Source organism: Pempheris klunzingeri, chromosome 19, assembly GCF_042242105.1.
Source record: "Pempheris klunzingeri isolate RE-2024b chromosome 19, fPemKlu1.hap1, whole genome shotgun sequence".
Taxonomy (NCBI): domain Eukaryota; kingdom Metazoa; phylum Chordata; class Actinopteri; order Acropomatiformes; family Pempheridae; genus Pempheris; species Pempheris klunzingeri.
The window spans coordinates 3,254,574-3,279,217 of NC_092030.1; the positions used below are offsets into that span (position 1 = coordinate 3,254,574).

The 24,644-nt window shown below is 40.1% G+C and overlaps 1 protein-coding gene across 1 annotated transcript in view; it reads right to left on the reverse strand.

Annotated features, from left to right (window-relative positions):
• The window catches only part of grin3a (glutamate receptor, ionotropic, N-methyl-D-aspartate 3A), a 37,334-nt gene that overhangs the window by 8,234 nt on the left and 4,456 nt on the right, over positions 1 to 24,644 (reverse strand). The window contains exons 2-7 of the mRNA XM_070850817.1: positions 20,334 to 21,076; positions 11,003 to 11,672; positions 10,076 to 10,459; positions 8,562 to 8,707; positions 4,955 to 5,070; positions 4,014 to 4,165 (exon numbers count right to left, since the gene is read on the reverse strand). Of these exons, the coding sequence (XP_070706918.1) occupies positions 4,014 to 4,165; positions 4,955 to 5,070; positions 8,562 to 8,707; positions 10,076 to 10,459; positions 11,003 to 11,672; positions 20,334 to 21,076 (2,211 nt within the window). The remainder of the gene's footprint in view (positions 1 to 4,013; positions 4,166 to 4,954; positions 5,071 to 8,561; positions 8,708 to 10,075; positions 10,460 to 11,002; positions 11,673 to 20,333; positions 21,077 to 24,644) is intronic.

The window sequence follows — 24,644 nt, forward strand, 5'->3', positions numbered from 1 at the left end:
CCATTAAGACTCCCCTTTTTACGCTGGCCTCCCTTTGACTCCTTTGTCAAACTATTCCCGTATGATTGCTACAGCTCGGTCTCCGGCTTCCTGCCACGCTTCACCTGCCTTAGTTATTTTTCCCCTCGTGGTGATTTTTGGTTTTTGCTTCATTTGTTAATAAACTTTCTTTGTAATTCTGCATTTGGGTCCACGCCTACCTCGTGTCCGTAGCAGTAACATTTCATTGTTTTTCTTGTTCTGTTGCTATTTGCAATTAAGTTTGTGTTTGTACAGTAATGAATAAATGGCTAAATACTAAAAGTGCATGTTCTTATCTATTCAAGCAGCTGTTTTCAGCAGTAGGCGTGGCAGTAGCTTTTGGTTGGTGAATGCAAAATTGTTTCTCAACACTTTAATGATAAAACTAATGTTATTTATTTATGTTTTGTCATTATTACCAATGAAATGTGGAAACCGTTTGACATACTCAGACTCTTTTTTACTATTACAGCAAGTGTGGCCGACCTCCCAGGAGTCATCGGCTCCCATTGTTTTTAAAATTCCATTAAAAACAGCTTGTATAGACAAAACGCAGCATTGGCAAATGTAATGCATCATGTATTTTATTTATTTATTACCCATAACCTGACTTTAAAAGTCTGCAATCAGAGATTCCAAAAAACAACGAGTGTACTGAGGGCTAAAGTTTACTTTCCACTTGGTTTTCACTCCTATCAGAAGCAAACAACTCTATGAAGCAGTGGAAAAGAGAAAATAGTCTCCAAACTGAATAACTGACAGGATTAAAGTAAAAACTGCATTGTCTCCGGAGGGGCTGATTCAAAATAAGACATCACCTGTCCTCAGTTTCTTCTCCTGGAAAAATACAGCATGATCAAATTTGAATCACTGAGATTTTTACTGTATTTTTTTTTATTCTCCTAAAATCTTGAGAAAACTCATCAAAAACCTCAAGTGAAAATTCTCAAAAAGGCTGATTTTGTTTCCCCCCTTACATCTTAATTTGCACTCATTCTATTCTAAATACACCACTATGGAGAAACCTGGCACACATGCATTAGGAGTCTACAAGTGTAAAATCTAACATTGTGGTATCACACTCTTCTTAACAGAGCACCTGTTGTGGTTACTGCAGATATATATTCTCATACTGCTGAGTATGGAACAGCTTGTGATACAGCAGCAGCTGCAATGATTGCATTATAAAATAATGTTAGAAAAAAATACATGATAGATTAAATTCGTCATTGCAGTATTGTGACTTGGCGAGCTGGCTGTAATGAAATTTTGGAGAGCGGAAGCTGATGATTCCTGGGAAGTCAGGCAATACAGAGAGTAGTCACATCTGACTGCTGGGGACGATATTTAAAAATTTGTGGGAATTAAATAGGATAAGAAAAAATGAAATTACAGTGGTATTATCCTTTAACAGTAAGACAAGCTAACTGAGGATACATGACATTAATCTAATCTAATACTTAGCTCCAGTGCATACAAAGAAAAGTTATTGTGAATTCAGCCACTCCAACATCCCTTACAGTTATGGGTGTTTCTTGGATCAGCACATTTAAGCAGATACACTACCAAGTTTGGCGACACACACACTTCCTCTGTCTTTTTACTTTTATGCAACCATATAGAACAATCATTTCTTTCACTTCTCTGCTTGTGTGTGTTTTTGTTTACCTTCTTTGGTTCACCACACGCATTGATTAACTGCACAGATTTGTTGCAAAAATCTATGAATTGAAATCTGAAAATTTATATCTTGGTAATGTTACGTTTGCCCCCTTTAATGTTAGGTAATTGAATAATATGTCATTTATTGGTAGTGATTTTATTACTTCAAATTGGATCACCTTCTTTGGGGTGACAGGAAGCTGGCCAAATGCCAGAGAGTTTGGCTGCTTTGCTGAGCCAATCCATCAGATTTTTCATCTTTTCAGAGTCCCAGGCTTGCTGCGGGTGGTGTAGCAGTCATTCATCGGAATAAAAGATTACTAAAAAAGTGCTGAGCGGGACAAAACTCAGCCAGCCTAGTCAGTAATTCATATTGCTTATATCACATGAATTTCCCTCAGATGTTGTCCAGTGGTCATTTTGACAGCACACTGTAACTTTGCCAAAACATGATATTTTTGTTAGACTTCATAGGGGCAATGGAGCTGCATATGCAAGTCTAGGTCTAGGTAGATTTTATTTAATGATACAAACTCTGCATAACTTTTTTTACAACATTTATCTATAATATGATAACTAAAAGTGTGCCCATGATCATCACACTGCGATTTCTGCACAGCACCTGACAGCTGTAATTGTATAGAAACGTAAATGACACACAGATGAAATAAAATTCTGGTCAAGCAGCTTCCTCTGCGGTGACTGTGGGCAGGTGGAGGCATGATACTGCAAAATGAAATGTGCCTGGAGCAATTTAAATGTCTGCAACTGTAGATATCATCTGTAACACGTCTAGCAGATAAACTGCGGAAAATGATTCACTTCAGCAACGCTGAATCTGTTGAACTGCAATGCACTACTACTGCTATTCACACGAGACTCATGAAGTGGTAATTACATTTATGTATTAAGTATTTAGGTAATGTTGTCATTCAAAGGCACATAATGTGAGTGCTTCTTAATGAGACATGATAATGAGCAGCCACCAGAGGCTGTATGCCTTTATAAAGACAAATGTCACAAAGTAGCTTAGGAAAATACATAATGAAAAAGAAAAGTGCCAATACAGGAAAAAGATGGGGGAGAGGAGGGACATGAATTCCTTTTTTGAAGAAGTTTTGCAGTCATGCTTGAGAATAGAGAGTGTGCAGTCTGCACGGAGCTACACTAGAATCCACTTCTGGGGATTCTGGAGTCACAGCTGGGTGGAGAGATGACCAGGCTGCTAAGAGAGCTAAGTGCACGGTGAGAACAGAACACAATAGAGCAGAGTGCCCGGGCTGCTCAGGACTGACGTTATGGGGACACAGCTTGGTTAGCAGCTGGAAGGTCAGGGGTCAGGGTCTGAATTAGCAAGGAGCAATTAATGTACATGGAAGTTGAGGAAGAAGTGCAAGGAAAGTAGTCTGAGAACATCCAGAAAAATGGTGAAACAAGGAGCAGAGTTCTTAGTCAGGAGAGAAGGAAAGCAACTTTTGTACTTCCAGCTATGATGGTATTTAAAATAATGAATTCTCAAGCTGAGAGAGTGAGGCAGAGACCTTTTTAAACTTTATTTTATGTTTTATGATACAGACAGTCCCTTTCTCTACAGGGCGCCAAGATGTAACGTTTTGCCACCTTTTATCTTTACAGTGACATTATAATTACCGTCTCTGTTGGGCCTAAGCCTTGAGCGGATCATGCAATTTGGTTATCCACAGTTAATGTTGAATACTGCTGGACTGATCAGCCTAGTATCTTTTTGGTATCTTTATGCCTGCACACTCAAGAATCTATTGTGGTTGCAGTGATTCACAATTTTTTCAACACCATTGTACTTGTACTTTGTACTGCAGCACTTATACCTGCACTAAATTATTATCAACTGGCTCTTGGGGTTATCAGAACAAGCTGTAGACATAACAGTAATGTGTTATCATCTTATAAAATCATTCTGGCAAACATGTTGGCAAAGAGTTGCCTGTTTGCACATCCAGCGAACTGCTGCTTTTTTCACTGAAAACAGCTGCCTGCTGCAGCTGGAGAAGAGGATGATGAAAGCAGTGAGCTAGAACCAAACAGAAAGGTTGCAGGCAGGAAAACCAAAACAATGAGCTCAAGATTTTAAAACGCTGAGAGCTGAGGAGAAAAAGGAATCTTCTTTAACGTTAGACATTTGGTCCATTGTTAATATAAGACTATGGAACTGTGCATCTTTAAACTGGGAGTTTTCTTGTCTTTGATATGCTTGACAGGAACTCAGGACATATGACACCAACTGAAACGACAAAACACGAAACAATACATTTACTGCTGTTGTGTCTGGTGGTTGGTGGTTCTGCTCCTACCTCAGTCACAGCGAAGCTGCGCTTCCCGCATGGCACAACCTTGTACCATTTGTCATGCAGCGTGTCCATGAAGCCATCTGACTTGTACTGGCTAACAAGCTCTGAGATGTTGGAGGTGAGTGGAGAATTCTGAGGGAGGCCAATGCCATAGCCTGCCAGTGGACACAAACACAGTGCAGACTCTGTAGCAATTATTCCCCTGTCAGAGCAGCAAAATCATTTTCACTTCACCTCCATGTAACACTATTGCGATCTTTTGCTAGTTTACAGCTGTGCACAAGAAAAAGGAAAATGACTCCTGAGCTGAGAACAGGGAGTTTGCCAGTGCTTATCAGATAGAACCAATGTCACTCTAAAACAAAACAGGCACTTGACATTGCAAGTAAATCTCAGAATTTCTGAGGATGCCAGGAAAGTGTGACAAATTCCGCAATAGCCAATTACAGAAGTACCTCGCCTTGATAGGAAGTACACTGATTGATTTGTATTGTATGCTGAAGGCTTAAGGGTGCATTAAGTAATTAACAACAACAACACTAGATTCTGGGACTGTGGTGGCCTGTAATGGAAGCAACCACCACGGGAACATTTTCACAGTGGGAGGAAGGAGCTTGCTAAATGGACCAGAGATTAACAGAAGACAGTGGAGAGTCTAAAGCTGTTGAAAGCCAGAAGATTAACTGTTGTGCAAATGTGAGTGATTGATATTGAATCTAGGGCTGACCTAAAAATGCTCATGGTGTTGTCTGTAGTAATGCAGAAACACCTCTTAAAATCTAATGATAATTAAAAACCAAATCATATTTGTGAATACTGTCAACCAATACCCTAATTAGTTAGTTAGTTGAATCCACTGACATGGAAAAGTCCCACATGTATATTGAGTACTATTTTATGCCCTAAATAAGCAATAATCTGTCACATAAAATTCCATGTATTACCTTCTATAGCAAAGGGTTTCCCCACTGTTAGTGTCTTACAGTCTGCATCTATAGAGACCTCATAGTCCAGCAGAGCTTTGTCCATGATGAATGCATCCAGCTTCTGAGGGTCACCCCTGTAAACACACAAGTGATGTAACAAGGAGAAGTCACACTTCTGTCCTCAGATAACGGCAAACTGTTGCCTCACACGTGGAAACTTGTGTTGTGTTCAGTTGAAGTGCAATGAAGGGTATCTTAGTACTTACTGAACTATTCAGTATTCATCTAAAACATGTTGTACTAATTAGTCATTCCAGTAAAACAGTAGTGAATCAAGTCAGTCATCTCATTATTTCACAAAATACAATCAGTCAATGAAATATTTGGCATTTCAGACATTGTGTGTGTGGTGTGCAAAAGCGTATGCTGGAGTGTTGACCTCAATTTTGTCTTCAAGTTTCATGACGATGTGCTCAATGGCATTTAAAATGTTCTTGATGAATGACTGGACAGACAAACGGATGAACTGGCGCATAGTCACTCTCCTAAAAAATGGTGCCAAATACAAACTATAGCTCTGACACAAATCTTACATCTTCAAGGAATGAACACCAGAAACAAACATTTTAAAAGTGGGAGTTACCCTTTAACACCCCCTTAGACACAGACTTAAAGGAACCGTATGTTGTCACCTCACTCCTGCTGTCATTTGCTCTGTTTTTGTCCTTGTGTCACAACTATAACCTGACAGAGTAAAGGGTAAAGAGTAAGACAGGTTTAGTCTATTTAGACTATTTTAGGTCTTGGATGTAACTTTTATCTTTTGGGTAGGGGAAAGCTATGAAGACAACTCAAAGCAATGAATGAATTAATGAATAAATAAATAAATGAATAATTAACAAAAAGCATGGAGAATGAAATGTTGAAAACGAAACCCTTTCAGAAGGTAAATTACCACAATCACTGGAAATGGGATGTAGATGGTTCTAGAGACTTCCTTCAGCCTTTTGCCTCGTCTGAACTGTGTATATATTTATATATGTATGTCAGGCCATTCTTGCTTGTGGTTTTCCAATTCTTTTACTGGCCATATGCCAGTGAAATTACTGCCTGTCTGCTGGTGTCTGCCAATTTACTGGCATTGTTCACTCCTAGTCTGTTGAGACTTAAATCACAACACTCTTAGTGAGGCTTTTACAAATCAACTCAAGATCTTTAGTGACAGCCAAAGCCTACTGCGATACAAATTCTACAAAGCCCTTTTCGGGCTATTCTCTGTATTTTTTTGCTTGGTATCAAGGACAGTGTTTGAAATCCCCCACTATCTTCTACGCACAAGCTGCTCATTATTACAGGTTGAATTAAGTTGCAGCTTATGTCCTTGGTCTTTCCATCGTAGTGTGCTATTGATGGTACGTATTTTATGACCAGTGCGCTACCTTGACATCATCCAATTACCTTAACCAATATGACTGGACATGACACCTTTCCTTCTGCATCATCATCCTGCAGTAATGCTTGTAAAGACAGCTGAGTCATGTTCTTGCATCCTGATGGCATGAATGGAAAACACTGCTATTGACATTTCTGTGGTGTGGCTTTATTTATTGTAAAGAAATGTGAGACAGACAGTTCTATTAATGTTCCATCTGCAAGGTTGACCACAGAAAAGTCTTGGTGTGAGATGTGAGACTGTATTAAGGCATAAAAAGCAGCATTTCCAACAACTTTCCAACTTAATTAAGCAAGCCAAACTAATACGATACAGTTGTCTGATAACTGATGATGGTCCAATCAGTGCACTTTCCCAGTCTGGGCCCTGGAGGCCCAGTGCCCTGCATGTTTCAGATGGTTCCCTGCTTCAACACACCTGGATCCAATGAATGGGTCATTATCAGGCTTCTGCAGAGCTTGATGACAAACTGATCATTTGAATCAGGTGTGCTGAAGCAAGAAAACATCTAAAACACAGAGAAACACTACTCTAACTACACAGCAGACAAGCTGCTGTTAGTAGTTGTTGCTAATTTCAATTAATAAGGCAACGTGTGTTCATGAAGGTGAAACACTACAATAAAAACACATACCATCATTGGTGGTGAATAGCATGACAAATAAGATAGATCTCTAAATCTGAGTATATTTCCACGAGCAATGGACCTTTTAACAGCACCTTTAACACTCTACATATAAAGGTGACCATCGCAATCCCCAAATCCAGTTTTGCTTGGAACAGCTAATGGATAATGAGTTGAATCTTCTCGTGGGGCTACTGCCAATGCAGAACACAGTGTAGTAGATGTTTTACACTATAACATGAGATTTAAATTAGAATTAATGACATAACGCCGAGCACCTAATGTTTAAAGTTGCACTGCTGCACACTTGTACACGGTCTTGTTCAGTTGTAATTTTCTAAAGATTACATTTTTTCCTTGAACCCTCTAATCAGCAGTTTACAAGCTCAGTAAAAATATCTTGTTTCATCCATTCAAATTGTGTCCTACCCAGCCTAGGCCTGCATTCCAGCTGCCTTTTCTCACTACATTCTGCTTTGCTCCACGGGGATGCCAGTTGAATGTTGAAGCAGCTTAGGATGACAGCAGTGGCAGGGAAGGGAGGAGGGTGAGATATGAATGCAAACAAGCATGCTTGTGGTGGGGAATGACAGCGTTTGTTTTTTTTTTCCAAATTTGGACTGTCCTTTGATACACAACTTACATTCCTGTTTTCAAAGACGATACAGTTTTCTCTTTTCATTTGTGTAACCAGAGAGAGGGTGATTTTCAGTAAATGATGACAGCAAGATATAATGGTTTGCTAGTTACTGAATATTAGAAAAACAGATGACTAGGGACGGGTAATGGGATCCAGTACTGAGTTGATACTGAAATATGAAAATGATAAAGATAAATGATAAATGATCTGTCACTCAGGACACAGTTGGCATTGTTTTAACCACTTCTAATTTATGCTCTGAAATGAACCCATAGACAGCATCAGTCAGACAGCAGCTTCGTCGGTGGATATCAGGAGTCCGACACCCAAGTTCAAACCATTCTTCATCGCTAGACACAGGAAAATGGCACAGGAAAGACCAGCAGAAAGTCACAGGCCTGTCACCATGTTTCTTGGGAAAGATTTACAGCCCTTTACTACAGTGGAGTCCAATTGGTTGAGGTTTGCTTGGAAGCCAGTGGTAGACTGTAGCTTAGTACTTTTAGCGTATTTCCATTTCATCCCACTTTATACTTCTACTCTACTACATCTCAGAGGGAAATATTGTACTTTCTACTCCACTACATTTCTCCGACAGCTTAAAATACTTGAGAAATTAACAATGCTCCAAACATATGGTGGTCTTATACACTACGATGCAATGCTCCAGATTTAACTACTCAACAGCGTATAAAGTAATTGAAATTACTATAAACATATACATTAATGCAGCAGTAATATTAAATCAGATATTATCCCAACACCCGACACCCATCCCAACAGAGGACAGTTAGTGATGACTAGCATGAATGTACAGTACATGAATTCTCATGAGTGTGTACTTACATATTTGCAGCCATGTCTGCGTGATGTACATGTGTCGACGGTTAGTATAACATGGTCTTACTTGAGATGATGTATGCCATCTGGTGTTGCCGGGACGTTGTATCTCCTCATGTACTCGTGCATTTCAGGGAAACTCTTCTTGAGGTAGTCCTCAGCACTGCTCTCTCTCACTGTAGCAAATCGGAATCCCTGAGAGGGATGGTGCAACTGCAGGAAAGAAGAAAAAAGACAGATGTTGCTCTTAGAATGCTTTAAAAAACCATTGAAATGGATCACTATTGATATTCTTCAATTTTGTACGTCGTTTCTCTTTTTTTCAGTGAACATTTTAAATTTTCCGATGCAGTGTGTGCGTCTGAGTGTTCTTTTTTCTTTTCTTTTCTTCTTGCAGAACCAACTCTTAATATCCCTGCACTCTTGTGGTTTAAGAGTTGGTGAGTTGACAAAAAAAGCTTTAATTACTTTACGCCAATTGCACTTACAAAGGTGGTTTAAGTAGGCAAATATATTCTTTAATTAAAGTTTAAAAGAATGTACTCTTTACAGAAAGGGCTCTTATAAAATTTAGAAAAGATACCTAACTTTCTGGTGTGCAGTTTCATCAAGTGCTGGGACACTTTCATAGAGAAACGATCTGTTTGTCATCATGAATTCGAGAGAAACTAAACAGTCGTGTTTGGAAAGATAATTAGAATTAAACAATGGCGTACCTGAGATACAAGAACAAACAATCAAATGAAAAATAATCAATTACTTAAACTAAATGTTTAATCTTAACTTGGACTGATAACGTTATGCAAAACAGAAAAAAAATATGGAAAGAAAATGCATATTGTTTTTTGATTAAATCAAAGCCCCATGAAAAGTATTTCTCTGTCACATCAAATATTCATGACTAAATAAGTCAGTCAAAAAAACATCTTCAGGCACTATTTTTTGAAACTTGGTTAATTTGCTCCATCAGGACTGTGTGGGTGCAGTTGGATCATGTTAGACTAACAGTGACCCACTGGTTCGTGGGCTGCTGATTTGAAGCCTAGAGTTTGGCATTGATTCCATTTTGATGTTCATTCTGCAAAAACTCCTGCATCCGGACTTTAGGTTTCGGTTCTGAATGGTCAGTCACACAGTAGTCCTGCCCTTAACTACACTCTGCTTCACTATCTTTTTTAATCTAAATCAGACTAGAATTCACAAACAAATGAAAAATATGAACATCATGTATTGAAGAGGACTTGAAGCTTGTGATAGTGCTAGTGAAGTCTATAAACTCAATAGGAAAAGGTTTACTGTGGTAGTAAATGAGAATCAGGCTGTCTGACGTGACACCATCGTTTTCTAATTGAGTCGTGGCCACTTCAAACCCACGAGAAAATCAAAATTAAGAGTTGTCTGAAAAAGTCTATGTACAGATTAATAACCTAAACTATTCTAACTTTGGTAGAAAACAGTGTATTGATATATCTCATTAAGCATATTGAGAAGCTGATTGAGAAAAGATATTTTCAGGGTGTTTGTTGTTTCTAAAGCTGGAGTTTAGTTAGTTGTAGTGTTGGACTTTTCTGACTTTTGTACCTTTGGATCGTGAATCCCTGACAGTTGTTCATAAGTCTTCTCTCCAACCATGACGGCAGCCAGATTAGCAGTGTAGGTGGACAAGCAAAACAGACAGAAGATGGCCCAGAGGTTCATCAGCAGGCGGCCTGTCCAACACTTCGGAGGCTTGATGGCCACCGTTCTCCCAAAGAGGATAGCGTAGCACACATTGAGTGCTGAGGAGAAGGAGAACACCCGGTCGCGGTTACGTCCCCGAGGCGTCATACCAAACGGGCTGTGCCACTCATACAGGGTGAGGAAGACAGCGGTGACATGGAGGGAGACAAAGATGCCGAGCCACATTGACCAGTGGAGAGGCCACATGAAGGCGCCGATGGGTGCAGCTGTGTCGCGAGTACGAACCTGTGCACAAAATTGGAAAACCTTTATAACTGAACAAATTGGTATCATTATCAGGTTTGTGACACTGTTGTTTGGGAAAGAGACACTTACAGTAAAATGGGAAAGAAACAAAACAACACAGATAATAGAGATACAGATAAAGAGACTGTCACTGCAAATAAAGCATAACGCAGAATATCTCCCTATGTTGTGAAATACTATGAGGAAGAGGGGAGAGAGTGATTACCACCATCACTATACCTGTCAGCTGCTGAGACAAGGTATAGTATTTGCAGTAATAGGGTCACCAAGTAAAGCTGTACACTCAACACTCTAGCTCCACATCTAGAACTGCATAAAAATCCAATAAGATGGGGCTGGTGCTAATAAAACTCTCCATATTGATGCTATCCACCAGCATACCAAGCGGAGAGAGTTGAGGTGAGGTCAGTGACAGAGAGCGGAGAGGGGATGGGTTAAAGACTAATAAAAGTGCGATTCCAAGTGGAAATAAAAACTAAAACAAGAGAACTGTAAATGAGGAGGAGAAATGGCAGTACTGACCAGAATTCCCAGGCTGGTGGAGAAGAAGGGCGAGGTGAAGTCAATGACTTGGCTTCTGGCTGAATTAATACTAAAAGATGTGACTGCCAGATGGGCGGCGCCACTTAGCAGATCACCCACCAATCCTGTCCAGCGACCATTCTTGAACCCCCCATACTTCCCATCGCCTACAATGTAGAGGTCAAAAGTGAAGCCCATGTCCTCTGCCAGCTTCTCCAGGAGGTCAATGCAGTAGCCATAACAACACTTCTTGTGGTCTGTGGGAACAGATACGTTGGGCCCTGCGAGGTTCTGGAAAAGTTTTTTCAAAACTGAAGATTCATTGGTGAGGGGGTCTAGGCACAGCTGGCCTGCAGGACACAACCCATCCCCATCCACCTCACGGGTAAATACAAATGGATGCTCCACCAGTGTCACCACCCGCATGTGCAGCTTTGTCGATCGACGCCAGTCACCTCCGCCTCCAGAACCCTTATGGTTTGGCCAGGCCCCCTGGTCCATCAGAACATTCCCCCTGCGCCAGCGTCCCAAGCGTGTCCAGGTTGGCTGGCCAAGGGGGTCCAGCTGGAGGGACCAGATGTAGTGATGGGCCTCTGAGATGACATTCTGGCTGTGAGTGTCTCTGGATATAAAACCGCTCTGGCCCTCAAATGACGTGTTGGATAGAAATCTGAAGGGAGTGATGGGGAAGAGAAGAAAGAAATTATGGGGAAGGGGTGGTGGGAGGAGGAGAGTGGTGGAAGGAGGATGAGGAGGAGAGAAGTTAGCAGATGAGTTAAAAGAGGAAAGATACATTTTAAGTTTTCCATAATCTAAGTTGATGTGAGGATACACGTGATATATCTTGGTGTTTCTTTCCTTGCATGATTCCCCATGATTTTGACTGAGTACCTCTAGGTCTTTAGCTTGACAGTTGATGGTTGACATTGGAAACATCTTTCCATTCAGTTGAGGTGAGGTGATTTGTTAATGAGAACCATGTTATTTGGTCAAAAACTCCCTGAACAGGCAAGTAAATGGAGTGAGAATGAGACATGAGACATTGATCTCTGTGACATGTACAAAGTAATGAATACATTTGTTCATTGGATGTTCATTTGTTCTTGAAAGATTGTGGTCATCACTCCAAAAACAACGTCTGTTAGAAGTGAACAAGAAACAAACAGCAGGCTCTCATCCGAGCCACATGCTTTGTTGACTCATTGATCCGCCCCAAACTGCCCCCTGAGAGCTTTTTCTGTGCTGTAATACCATCATATTACACTACTTTTGTAAATGTACAAGTATGTTGTATGTAGGCATTTAAACAAACGACTAATGGTGAGTTCATCCTGACAAGTCTCATCAAGGTACACTCAGATACCTAAACTACCCAAATGTGATATGATATGAGGCCTGTAACCTTTTTGAATAAAACTGTATATTGTTTTGTCAATCAGTGCATACAGCACATATTCTTTATGTATGAGAAAGGTAAAATGACATAATTCAAATCATACAATCAAGTTAAGTGCAAGATGCACAGCTGCTGAAGAAGTTTTCTGCTGGCTTGGGTTTTTGTTCATTCGCCCACAAGAAAACCACCTTTCCCAGACATTTTAGGATTTCTGTAGCTTTACAGGCTTAAATGGACGATTATATTTTACCCTTGGTTAGCTTATGAAAAAAAAATCCCAATTTAATGGTGTAACACCAACACCGGAGAAGTGTATTATCGTGGTGGCCTCAGTGGCTGTCTAGGGTGTGTGTGTGTGTGTGTGTGTGTGTGTGTGACAGGATAAGACAGACCACGGTCCAGTGATCACGCCATCTCTCTCACTGAGCCATGCTACTGGCTGTCTGAGAATGTCAGATACCAGAGCAGATGTGCGCACACTCACACACACACACACACACACACTCACACACACACACACACACACACACTTGTCCACTGGAATGGATATGTTTGGATGTAAGAAAGAATGCAGGCACCCATTCTGCTGAAGTAGATGCATACCTCTTCCATATGCCTTCAGGAGGTAATGAAGTAAATGATGTGACCTTTTCCGAAATATCTTTTTCGTGTCACCTTGCTCACTGGAAAATTCGCCTTTCCACCACCTTGTCTACTTTCCTGCATCTTTCACTGCAGTTAAGTCAGCCTGACAGCTCAACTAGCCCGTTTGAAGGTCAATGTCTTCACTGTGGCTTGTAGATGTTAAGCTACCTGGGGAGTGTGTCTTTTTCCTCATTGTACACAATGGAAGTGACATGCTCATTCCTGACAGTGCAGAAAGTGTTGCGTGTTGAAAGTGAAATGTCACATTTTAGTAAAAGGTTACATTTTATAATAGTTAATGTTTTGTGTTTAGTCAACCGTCAGTAACAGTGAAGTGAGTTTCAGTGTTGGAATCTGAAGTTACAGACAGTTTCAGACTAACACTCGCACAGTATGTCGGCAGAATGGAGTTAAAAGGGGAGTTTTGTGAGTTTGCCTATAACGTCAGGTTGTTTCTTAGGAAGTTAGGAAGAAGTGGTTTCTTTCACTCAAAGGTTGTTCCAACATGGCTTCACTAGTATAACAACATGACATGATACAGCTTAAATGGATACAAATGTCCACGGAGATGAACAGGTGGGTGCTGTGAATGCACATGTGGACTCAGAAGCTGAGGTTAAATCATTTCCATGTTTCATTTTTTCAAAGTCAGTTTATGAAAAGGTTTAAATTACCCCTCAGCAAACAACTGCAATTACAGCAGGTTTCAACCTGCTGCTGATCTATGCTAATTGAGGTGTTTATCTGGAGCATTTTCCTTCTCTCTTCCTTCTTCTCTGCTTGTAAATCGCTTTTAATCGGAATGTAATGCTCCGTGTAAATGAAGCTAATGTCATACCTGCCTTGTGTTTTTTTCACCTACACAGATTTTGAACATAGTGCAGAGTATAACCACAGAGTTGTATTTATACTCATGCCACTAGCTGTACTGGAAAGGGGTTTGAGAAAAATGCAAGTTGAATGGAAAAGGAATGAGAATGAACTTACATTTTCATATCTTGTAAATTGCAAAAATCAATCAGCGATACTAAACATGTTGTTTTTCAGTTAGTATTAAATCATCTTGTTCTTCACTCCAAACGATACAGAAACAAACAAATACTGGTGCCTTTTTCAGCATAAAAGAATCTGCCAAGAGCATCCCTCCTTGTTAAACCAGTCCCTCCCTGAAGGGAAGTGTTTTACTCACACTGGTTCAGAGAATGCAGCCCTCAAAGGGGATATTTATTATATAGCATTTTATATCTTTATAGCTCAGCTGGCTGGCACATCAGGGCACTATAGTTGGATTTGGTGGGCCTGCATCACTTTAAAATGATTTTTATCAAGAAGGGTTGCCTCTGGTGGAAAGAAATGAATAAGATAAGCTGCTAAAATTTGTCCTGGCTACATCTTATCTGTTAATGCAGGACCTTTGCCTCCTGTAGCTTATCTGTATCTGCATCTCCAGGGTTTATTTACAATATTCATGTGAAAACGTCTTTGTGTCTTGATTTCCCCCTCGTCTTTATCTTTGTTTCCCCGCCCCCCCGTCTCTTTCTCTTCCACTGCTTTGTTATCATGTTTTTTGCCACAGAACCTGTAACTCTTCTCCCTCACCATGTGGGCAAACCTTATCACAGACTTATACACACAGATACAGATACATACACTGTGTTGTTCTTTACCCTTTAGATAGAAGAACATAATTATACCATACACACATAATGTGCAACACTAATGAATCCAATTAAACACTATGACACAAAGGCAGTACAGTAATTTCCTGCATGCTAAATCCTTGTACTGAACCGATATTTTCTAATCATAACTAAACAACTTAATGTGTATGTGGCTGTAGTGAGAGTTATACAGAGTTTGCATGGTGGTGTCTTTTTTTTTTTTACCCTTTCCAAAACCAAAACTGGGGGCAAAAGTGTGAGGAATGCATTAATGTCTAATATAAGCTGAAAGCATTGGCATGTCTGGCTATGCAGCTCACTGCCTAACTTTAGCCAGAATGAATCCAAGTCAAGGGCCACTGCATACTACATTATTTACAGGTTATGCTAAAAAAAAAACTCTTTCAAGACAATCAGCAGCCAAATGAATTGTCAGGTAGAGTATTAAGTTCAAAAATATTAGTTAGCCATCATCTTTACTGCTTTTGTCTTAAAACGTTAAGTGACGCAAACGGTTAGAAAATATGCAAAATAAAACACAAATCTAACCTCTGGCTTGCTTGTCAAAGTCTGTAAAGCATCTAAAACATCTACACAATCTATAGAAGCCCGTATAACAAAAATTATACAAATTAGTACTTGTGCAACTGTAATTTCTAGGTGACAGGGTTGAGAGTCTTTACACACAGCAGGACTCCGAGCTCCTCTAAATGGGCCATCACTGTGCTGCACTATGTACAGTTTACTTTAGTCCCTCCTTGGATCGAAGCCCAAGAAAGCAAATGGAGCAAGAGATACGAATGAAAGTGATAACAAAATAAATCAAGTCGTCTAGCAGAATAGCCAGTGGTAACTAATGAACCTTTTTTGAAATATAAAATATTTAATGATCTGACTTTTCATAATGGGATGCTAATCTTTGTATGTTATTACGTTATTTTGGTTTCATTTTTCACTGATACATTATTTATGACAGTCTGTAAATATTCTAAACTTCAGAAGAAAATAGACCTCGGCACATTTTAAATTTTCCTCAGTAGTAAGAATTGGCAAGATTCCTTAAGAAAGAATCCCGTACTCCCATGCAAGCTCCCACACACACATTTTAATTTTGTTTGAAGGGCAATGAAACCTGAACAAGAAGAGTAACTTGTCAGAGTGAAATACAATCTATAGATTTTCAATAAGTCTATGATCGTCTTCATGCTCGCAGCATCTGGGTCTTAACTGCTTTAGCATCTAGATGATTTCCACAATGCCTCACCTCCCGTAATCTTATACGATAATACAGTTGTGGTGACACCTCTATATGTCATCAGCTATTTCCTCTTGTGACTGCTTGATTGCTTGGTGGCCGATACTGCTGCAACCATAATCAAGTCCATAATCAAGCAATAAATTCCCTGGAGGGTTTCAATGTCCAGCTTGTGAAACCACGACAGCCTCTCTGTTGCTCCTCTGTCACATACTTTATGGCTTCAACGCCACTGAGGTGACAAACAGTTCCCTCCAGGTCAACTCATCCACCAAGCACCTGATGCCACAGCTCTAACGCAAAACTAAAGGCAGTCCCAGCAATGCAGCAAAAACATATAAAAGGACTGAAAATCACAGCAGGTTTAGTACAAGAAAAGCTAATGGATATGAAAGATGGAAAACACTTTTGGGAACCCTTGTCTCACAACCTCACAACCTACATTGCTTCATCTTCAGGGATCAGACGCTGAAAAGCTTGGGAACCACTAATGCAGAAGACGGCCAAAAAATATCAGACAATGTTGCACCAGTGCTTTGTAAACAACTTAAGAAAAGACTGGGGAGGAAGATTTTTAAAGATGGCCTATTTCATCAGTCTTTGAGGAAGCCCACAATGGTAACTTCAAGTGGTGCTCATCTTTTTTAATAGTCTAAACATAATATACTTCCTAGCACTACATATTTTAAAGGCCACAGGCCTTTTGTATGATGGTTGATTATCTCTAAAGAGATCAGAGGTATAAACTCTTGTTGTCATTTGTGTTTGAGAAACATTCATTCTGTGTGAACAGTTAATTACATTTGCAGAAACAGAAGTTCCCTTTAGTGGGTCTTGTTAATACAACAGTCATGACAATATAGGTCACACAACCACTGAGCTATAGGTTGGTTGATTGATTACTAATTGCTGGATCTATGAGGTCAGTGTTTTTTTTTTTTTTGCTGATGAAGCACTGTGCTGCCATGGCAATCTGCTGGTAACAGGTGGAAGTCAGTGTAGCTTACAGTGTCTCACTCCAGCTGCACACACTCCCCCACCAGAGAACAACCTGCTGGTGCACCAGAACAGAACTGTGCAGCACTGACATAAACTGCACAGAACAACTGTGGTCCGATCTTGCTGCCAGCTCTTTTACTTGCTTTGTTTTCAGGCAAATGTACTCTATTTATCAGCTCCTCCCTTTAACACCTGCTTGTCTTTTAACAGAGCCCGTGCCAAACATTTTACCAACAACTTGTTGTAATATCAAATCGACTCTGCTATATTTGGTTTTCAGGGAGAAATCCATCTGTCTTGTGCATTAATTCTAACTGATGGCACATCCCTTGGGCCATTATCTGCGTAGACTTGTTTTTCCTGTATTGCAGCAGACATAGAACAAATGAGTATTGTTCCAAAAGTTGTGAGATATCGTTGCTGCACTGAAATGTACAACATACCTTGTACATACCTTGATCATTCTAACTTATATTAATATCCCTTCATTATGCATCATACATGTGTTTATTAGTATATATGTAAGTTCACTGTGTTTAAGAAAAACAGGGTTTTATGGTTAGATGGTATAATAAATTAAAACAATATGTATTCATAACCACTCTAAAGTCTTATTGTATTGAATACATTTTATCTGTTATTTTCCTTCTCATTCTGATTCCTGGGGGCCCGGCTGAACTCAGGCTTAATAAAAATAAGATTATTAAAGAATAATATCAAACTTTAATGAGTGACCTAGCACTTCTGCTTGGTCGAAACGTCCGGCGACCCTGAAGCGAAATAAGTCAAAATTGCTTTCAAAATATATATGGCATGAATTACAGCAACTTACAGCTTTATCAGAGCTTTAACTTGAGGACAGTCAACTCCAACCATTTGCCAGTAACTCGTTCATATATGTCAGTCTCCCTCAGGCTGTCTACAGCCCTTGAGCCTTCTGCCATTTAGTGGAACATCACAGATTTCTGAAACTGTGTGAATGCTTAGCACTCTGCCTAAACAAATGGGCATGATGTAGAAAAAAACCCATGACCATTGTCTAAGGAAACTACGAGACAACAAAAATACTGGTTACAAGCTTATTTATAAGCACAAGAAAAGCTTTAAAAAAAGCTCCTTGCTCCCACAGATGGTGCAGAGTTAAAAATCCACAGAAATCCTACACCGTGAAAAAAGATACAGGTGACTCAGTGTATCTGACTACTAAACTACCGCGCCTCCACAATCAGATTTAAGATCATTTCAAGAAAGGAAAAGGGGACCAACAGAATAGCTACACTGCCTACACAAATATATTGTGTTTCATACAACAAAAGTTAATGGTAATAGTAATAGATGATGACCAGGACCCCGATTTAATTTATCACCAATCTCTATAACCTAGAGAGACATAAGGACATTGGAAAAAAGAACAATAAGTCAACATCTATTAATCCCTGTAGCATGAATGTGATAAGGCCAAACAGTTCCACAGCTTTACGAAAACTGAATCAAAAAAGGAATAACATTTTTGGAAGACAACAGCCCTTCTTTATCTTTGCAGGTTACATATGAACATACATCCTTTCCTTGGCCTGTGGATATAGTACATCATATACTGCTATCTACTAGTTTTCCCTGAGCCAGGTATATGGCTGGCATTTCCAAATCCTAGAAGTGTGTAACAGCTTGGATTAGATCCAGTATCCAAATGGGAAACTAAACCTCTTTGGGTAAATCCCCTTCCTTCTCAGGGTTAATGGCTGGGTTCTTCTGAACCTGGTGAAAGGTCTTGGGACAAATGCTCTTTGTTCTGTGATACCTGCAAACCACTGACAGACTAATCAACACGTTCTATGCTGAAAATGAACCAGAGATGTAAATACAATCAGAAATGTTCTCCAGCCCCTCCAAGCTCTTTAAATAATTCTCTTCCTGGTGCGATCATTCTGCTGATTCAGGTGTTTTGAGGAGAATCTCAGTAGGAAAGGTTAAACTCTAATTGTAATGCAGTGGTGTGTGTTCACACTCTTCATCGCTCATATCTCAGCAGTATAAAGTAGAGTGGCCCAGCTGCAGATTATGGCGCTGCTGCTAAATGCAATTCATCACACGTTATCATTTTAGCACACTACTGCAGTTATTGAGTGAATGTAGAGTGCGTTCAAATACGCTGTGTGCTTGTGCATATATGTGCCTATGCAGATATGTATGAATATGTGTTTCTGTGCCGAATACCAGACTCAACTGACGTACATTGTCCCAAAACATAAGGGAAGCAGAATGACATACATAAACAGCACCGTGGAGTGAGAGGGGTGAGAAGTAGAATGAGGGCTGTTGGGTGGAGATACCGAGGTGTCTTTTTAAAAAAAAAAATGCAAAACACATAATTGAGCCTTATAAGGTATTTACTGGTGTATCAGTACGTTTTAGCACTTTATCTATAAATAATGCACTTTATAGAGTTTTAGTAGATTATTTCATGCTGTTCATTTTAACAGCAGAAATCAATATTTCTTCAAAAGTGGAAATGGACATGATAAGTTATTATTATGAAGTAAATGTTGATTGCAAAGTGTAATGGCTATGAAAGTGCATTAACCATTGACCAAGAAAACAGGAAGGGGATAGGTCTTTTGTTACTACCTACACACTGATGGTGTCCGAAATGAACACCCATTATACAAAAAAAGTATAATTTATAGTTCTACTATAGGAGAATCCCAAAAATACTCAGATTGACACTTTATACAAAACATGGCCAATAAAATAAACTAAGGGATGCGTCTTGTGGCTAATAAACAGGTCAAGTGGAGTTGAAAAGTTCAAAAAGTTGTCTATTACAACTTAACAATGGATCACCTGACTATTTCTATAAAGGGGATGTTAATGTGAGTCAAACTCACAGAGAGCGTCCACCAGATTCTGCAGTTCCTCTCAGTTAAATAGAGCTATAAAGAGTCTTTCAGCTCACTCTTCCAACCCACAGCTTTACTGCTTTGGTTTACTCTCACTGTCATTTTGGAATGTAGTTGGGCATCAGCTCAAAGGGTATATCAGTGTTGTGTCTACACCCTATTTACACTGGCCCCAACAAAAATGCAGGTGTATCGCTGTATGTTGCCAATAAAAGTTTAAAGCCTGCATAAATGGAAACTAAAAGACACCTGGACCACAAAACAAAAATGCATTCAAATGTCTGAAAGACAACAGCATGGTTTGTAGAAAGGTTAGGTGTCATCTAAGGTACGTGTAATTTGTAGAAAATGGGCTAAAACATGCAAAATTACTATTTACCCCCAAACCCATCACCAGCCTTTTGCAGACCTTTGTTTGTTGTTTTAACAGGCATGCATCAATGGTGAGTGCAGTAGTATCCACATGTTTCCATACCTTGACAAGTATTCCCCCGAGCTGACGTTGCTTTGTTGTACATCCATACAATTAGTAGTCCCAGGTATGAGTGCCAAGGCAGGATTCTCTTGGGCTGCACTGCCAACCGCCCGAGCGACTAGCCCCACCGAGTCGTGGACGTAATGATCCAGAGAAGGAGACCCCATGACCCCATGTGCCAATAGCCCCAGGGGCAGCCCCTCCGTTCTTAGCTCGGCCACATTCTGGCTGTCCCCCAAAACCCAGTGAAACTCTGGCAGCATCATACGGGTGGCCAGCGTCCACAGGCGGCGCACCTCACGGATCTCACACCCAAATGTCACCAATCCCGTTGTGGATGAAGGTTCTCTCAGGGCCTCCAGCTGCTGCATGAGAGCTTGCTGCTGGTCTGATTTTGACGAGGAAGTGGATGAAGAAGCAGTAGATGAGGCGGCAGGGGAGAAATAAGGCAAAGATGACGACGATGATGCCTCTCCTCCCGTTGCGACGCCTGATGCCGCTCCTGAGTATGATAATGAAGATGAAGACTGTGGTGAAGTTGATGTGTTGCTTGTCAGGTTGACAAGAGTGCCCAGGTGGAAGCGGGTGTTGTTCTTGATGAGGAGGAGGAAGTCACTAATGTCCCATTCCTGACAGAGCAGAACGCTGATGTCCCACCAGCCATTCATCATTAGTAGGGAATACAGGAGACGGGATGGCGGAGCCTCCACGGTACGCATGGCCATTTGGAAATGGAGAGGATTCTGTGAGGAGATTGTAAAACGGGAACAGGTGTAATGGGAGATGAATGGCCAAGCAGGTGTGGGAGGTTTAAACAAAGGAAGTGGAAAAAGGTTGGAAAGGTTAAATCAGAAGACGGAAAGAAAGATAAAGTGATGTGATTTAGAAAAAGGGAGGCAAAGGGTACATTTATGAAGAAGCAAAGAGAATGAGTGTACAAGAGGAGAGGATGAGGAAGATTTAAGAGATTAAAAAAATGGATGGAATCAATATGGGGAAAGAGCACAAGGAATGGGTTGCAGAGATGGGATAGAGATGGGGGACAGTTAAACAAACAGGAGGAAATAGAGGGAATGAAAATGCACAGGTGATGGGAGTGATAAACAAGTAGTGATGGGGAGGACAAAAGATTGGTGAGGGTCAGTTGGATTTCACAGAGGGCAGAGAAGTAGGAGGAAAACAATAGACGATGATTTTGGAATGAAGGGTAGATTGCGAAGAGTCAAAAGGGAGAAACAAAATTGAGAGAGTGAAAGGCAAAATAAGGACAATGGAAGGATGATGGAGGCAGAGGACGAGGTGGTGCATTAAGGAGAATGGGAGAGGGTTGGAAAGGGATAAGAATAGGAAGATGGGACACCAGGAAAATGTAGAAAAGAGAAGAAAACAGAAAAGAGAGAAAGACAGAACGGTTATAAATCCAACATTAGAATTACTTTCTATCTTAGAATTCAATTTGTTCCTTGACAGCAAACACAGTCTGCTGGATATAATGGATTTCAGCCTCCACTTACCTGCTCCCATGAATATCATTATTCACATCATAAGAAATACACTACATCTATTTTTATGTGTACTCTATTTGTATCTTAAGCAATACCTAAAACTGACTGGGCCCCATTTCAGATTGTCCTCGGTCCGTTCCATGTAATCTAATTCACACCTCTAGATTTGCTTTTCATAAATTCACCAGTTGATTGATGAGGCAGACAGATCAATGGGTAGAGCATGGCAATGGTGTGTGATTTCCACCCGGACCAGGAATGATGAAGTGTGTGGAAGGTGTGCTGGAAGGTGCTGATCTGTAAAACGAGTAAAATGCTTAAGAAAGTTAATATTCTTGTCTTAGTAAATGTAATGTTGCAATTCTGAAACAATCAAGATTAGGAGAACAATAGTGTATTCTGTTAAAGGACCATACAGGTGGTAATACATGTGGCCATCAGTGAGAAGGTTTTCTTTTTTCTTTTTCCACTTCTCAAACTATATAAAACCTTTTTAGATTGACTTTGTACTTTCTAGGCTACAACTGGTTTCACTTCATTTCAGTATGTTAAATCACCTTGGAGAGCCTCTAAATTTGCTTCAGATAGATAATGCACAGTGAAAAGTCCATTACCTTTTTTTTGGTTACAGTTAATGTTATCTCTGTGTAAGGTTGCAAGCAGGGACTGATTTCAGATGTCTCCTTTGTTGGTGCACTGGGATATTATCAGGAAATCAGCCCAGGAGGCAAGTGATAAGAGCGATTATGTCAAGTTGCTGTTCAGCAGCTCTCAAACCTCCAACACCACATGGAAATAATATAACTTAACACGTCTGATACTATAATTGATATTTTTATAAAATGATTTGTTATGTGACATTTACATTGTCATAACATGCTTCTATAAAGTGAAATAGCTTCCTGCAAGACTGAACATAAAAATAATATTGCATGCTATAAAAAATGGTTGACAGCAAAGTAAAATCTAGATGATTTGCAATTGGTTAAAACCACTGAATTGGCCCATTGACTAGTTCAGTGCCATTATGATCACAGAAATGCAAACCTACTGCACTCTACACATGCAGCGCAGTGCAGTGCACCTACAGGATTATGGTAAGCTAGAAGATCGGAGCAGATACGTTTCAAAGTTGACACAGCCATCCTTGTAATACTTGAGATAAAATTAAATAGGCCAGATCGGGCTGCATGGGCTGCCAGCTCTGCTTCAGTGTACCTTGGCATACTGTACTCAGCGCTACATACCAGCCACCCATCCAATCAATTAGTCATGCATTTGCTTGCATGCACTCACACACACACACACACACACTCGCGGAACTACACACACTTAAAAGGCCCTCAGCAACTCTGTTTAATTGACTTTACAACTTTTACACAAGCTTTGCACTAAACGTCCATTAGATTAATCTATTGGTTAATTTCATTTATTCCATTAATCACTCCACCCAATAGGCATGCAAATAAGACAATCATTATTCATCTGCTTACTGCATTATACGCAAATGGTTTATTGCTGCAGCACAAGCACCAACAAAAGCAAAACTACATGTTTTATTTCAGATTTCAAAGACCTGTGTCAGGGAAAGAAATGGTAATGTAGCATCAGACCCTCACCTCCTCTCATCCCTCAGGAGGATTTAACACTTCTGCACTGTGATCACCATAAATCTGTAACCTTTTCTTTGTTTCTCATGTAAATAAACAACGAAGAATTTTGCCGCCTACTCTCTTATAGAAAAACAGAGGTCTGCTGCTTTCGAAGCACTGGGAAATCCTAGCTCTGTTGTCACTGTGCTCTCTTTCATCACTCTCCTCTGTTCAAAAATCAGCTAAAAATGTGTTTACTGAGTTTTAAGTGAAGAAACATGCAACCCTTGCTGTATGGTAAAACTGCAGGGAGTAGCAGAATCATGAGCCAGTGGACAAATCAAATAAACTAGTAATGACTCGGCTATTGATCTTTTCTTGATTAGATGATTCATTGCGGGGGGGATGTGAAAACTGATTAAAATGGGTTTCTGGTATTTTTTTTATACGATTACAGAAGTTAATACATAGAACACTATCCTGTCCTTCCAATCATTTATAGAGAAAAAACACAATATTTTGCAAACATTGCAAAATGTCAAAATCTATGGGGGGGGTCTCACTATTGTTCCTTTCACAGCAAGAACTCCCTACGGCCCCAACCCCTAACTCCATGAAGACCCACCTATATCTCTTTCATTCCTTTGGCCTCCTTATGTCATAGCGTTATTTATGAGAAGCTCCACTTATTTCCCTCACAGTCAGCAAAGCTCTATCATTCATCTGTTATCCTCGGATAGGACATAATTACTCCAGTATCCTAATCAGCATAATCTACAAATTAATTCACCAACACCTAATTGAAAAAAAGTAATTCTAGGCTTACAATGTGTACGTGTGTACACAACCATGCTTTCTCTAAGAACGGCCGGCCCCTTAACCCAAACCACCATGAGGTGTAAGGAATCAAACAAAAGTCTGAGCAAAAATAAATGTATTACATAAGTAGTTTGCCACACCATTGAGTGGGTATGTGACGCCCTGAAAGACGAAGGCTGGACTGAACTACCATGAAAAAGGACTTTACTGAAAGTGGGTCATTTTAAGTCGCTGCATGTCAACTGAAGGTAACACCTCATACACTGCATGTCCCTGTGATGTGATTGTTTTCAGGTTTAATGTGTCATTGCTGTTCGTTTGCCGGGGCTGCTGTTTGATCCAGACTATTTTGGACTGTCAGTGAATTGGAGCTTACAAATAAACAGGCTGATTGT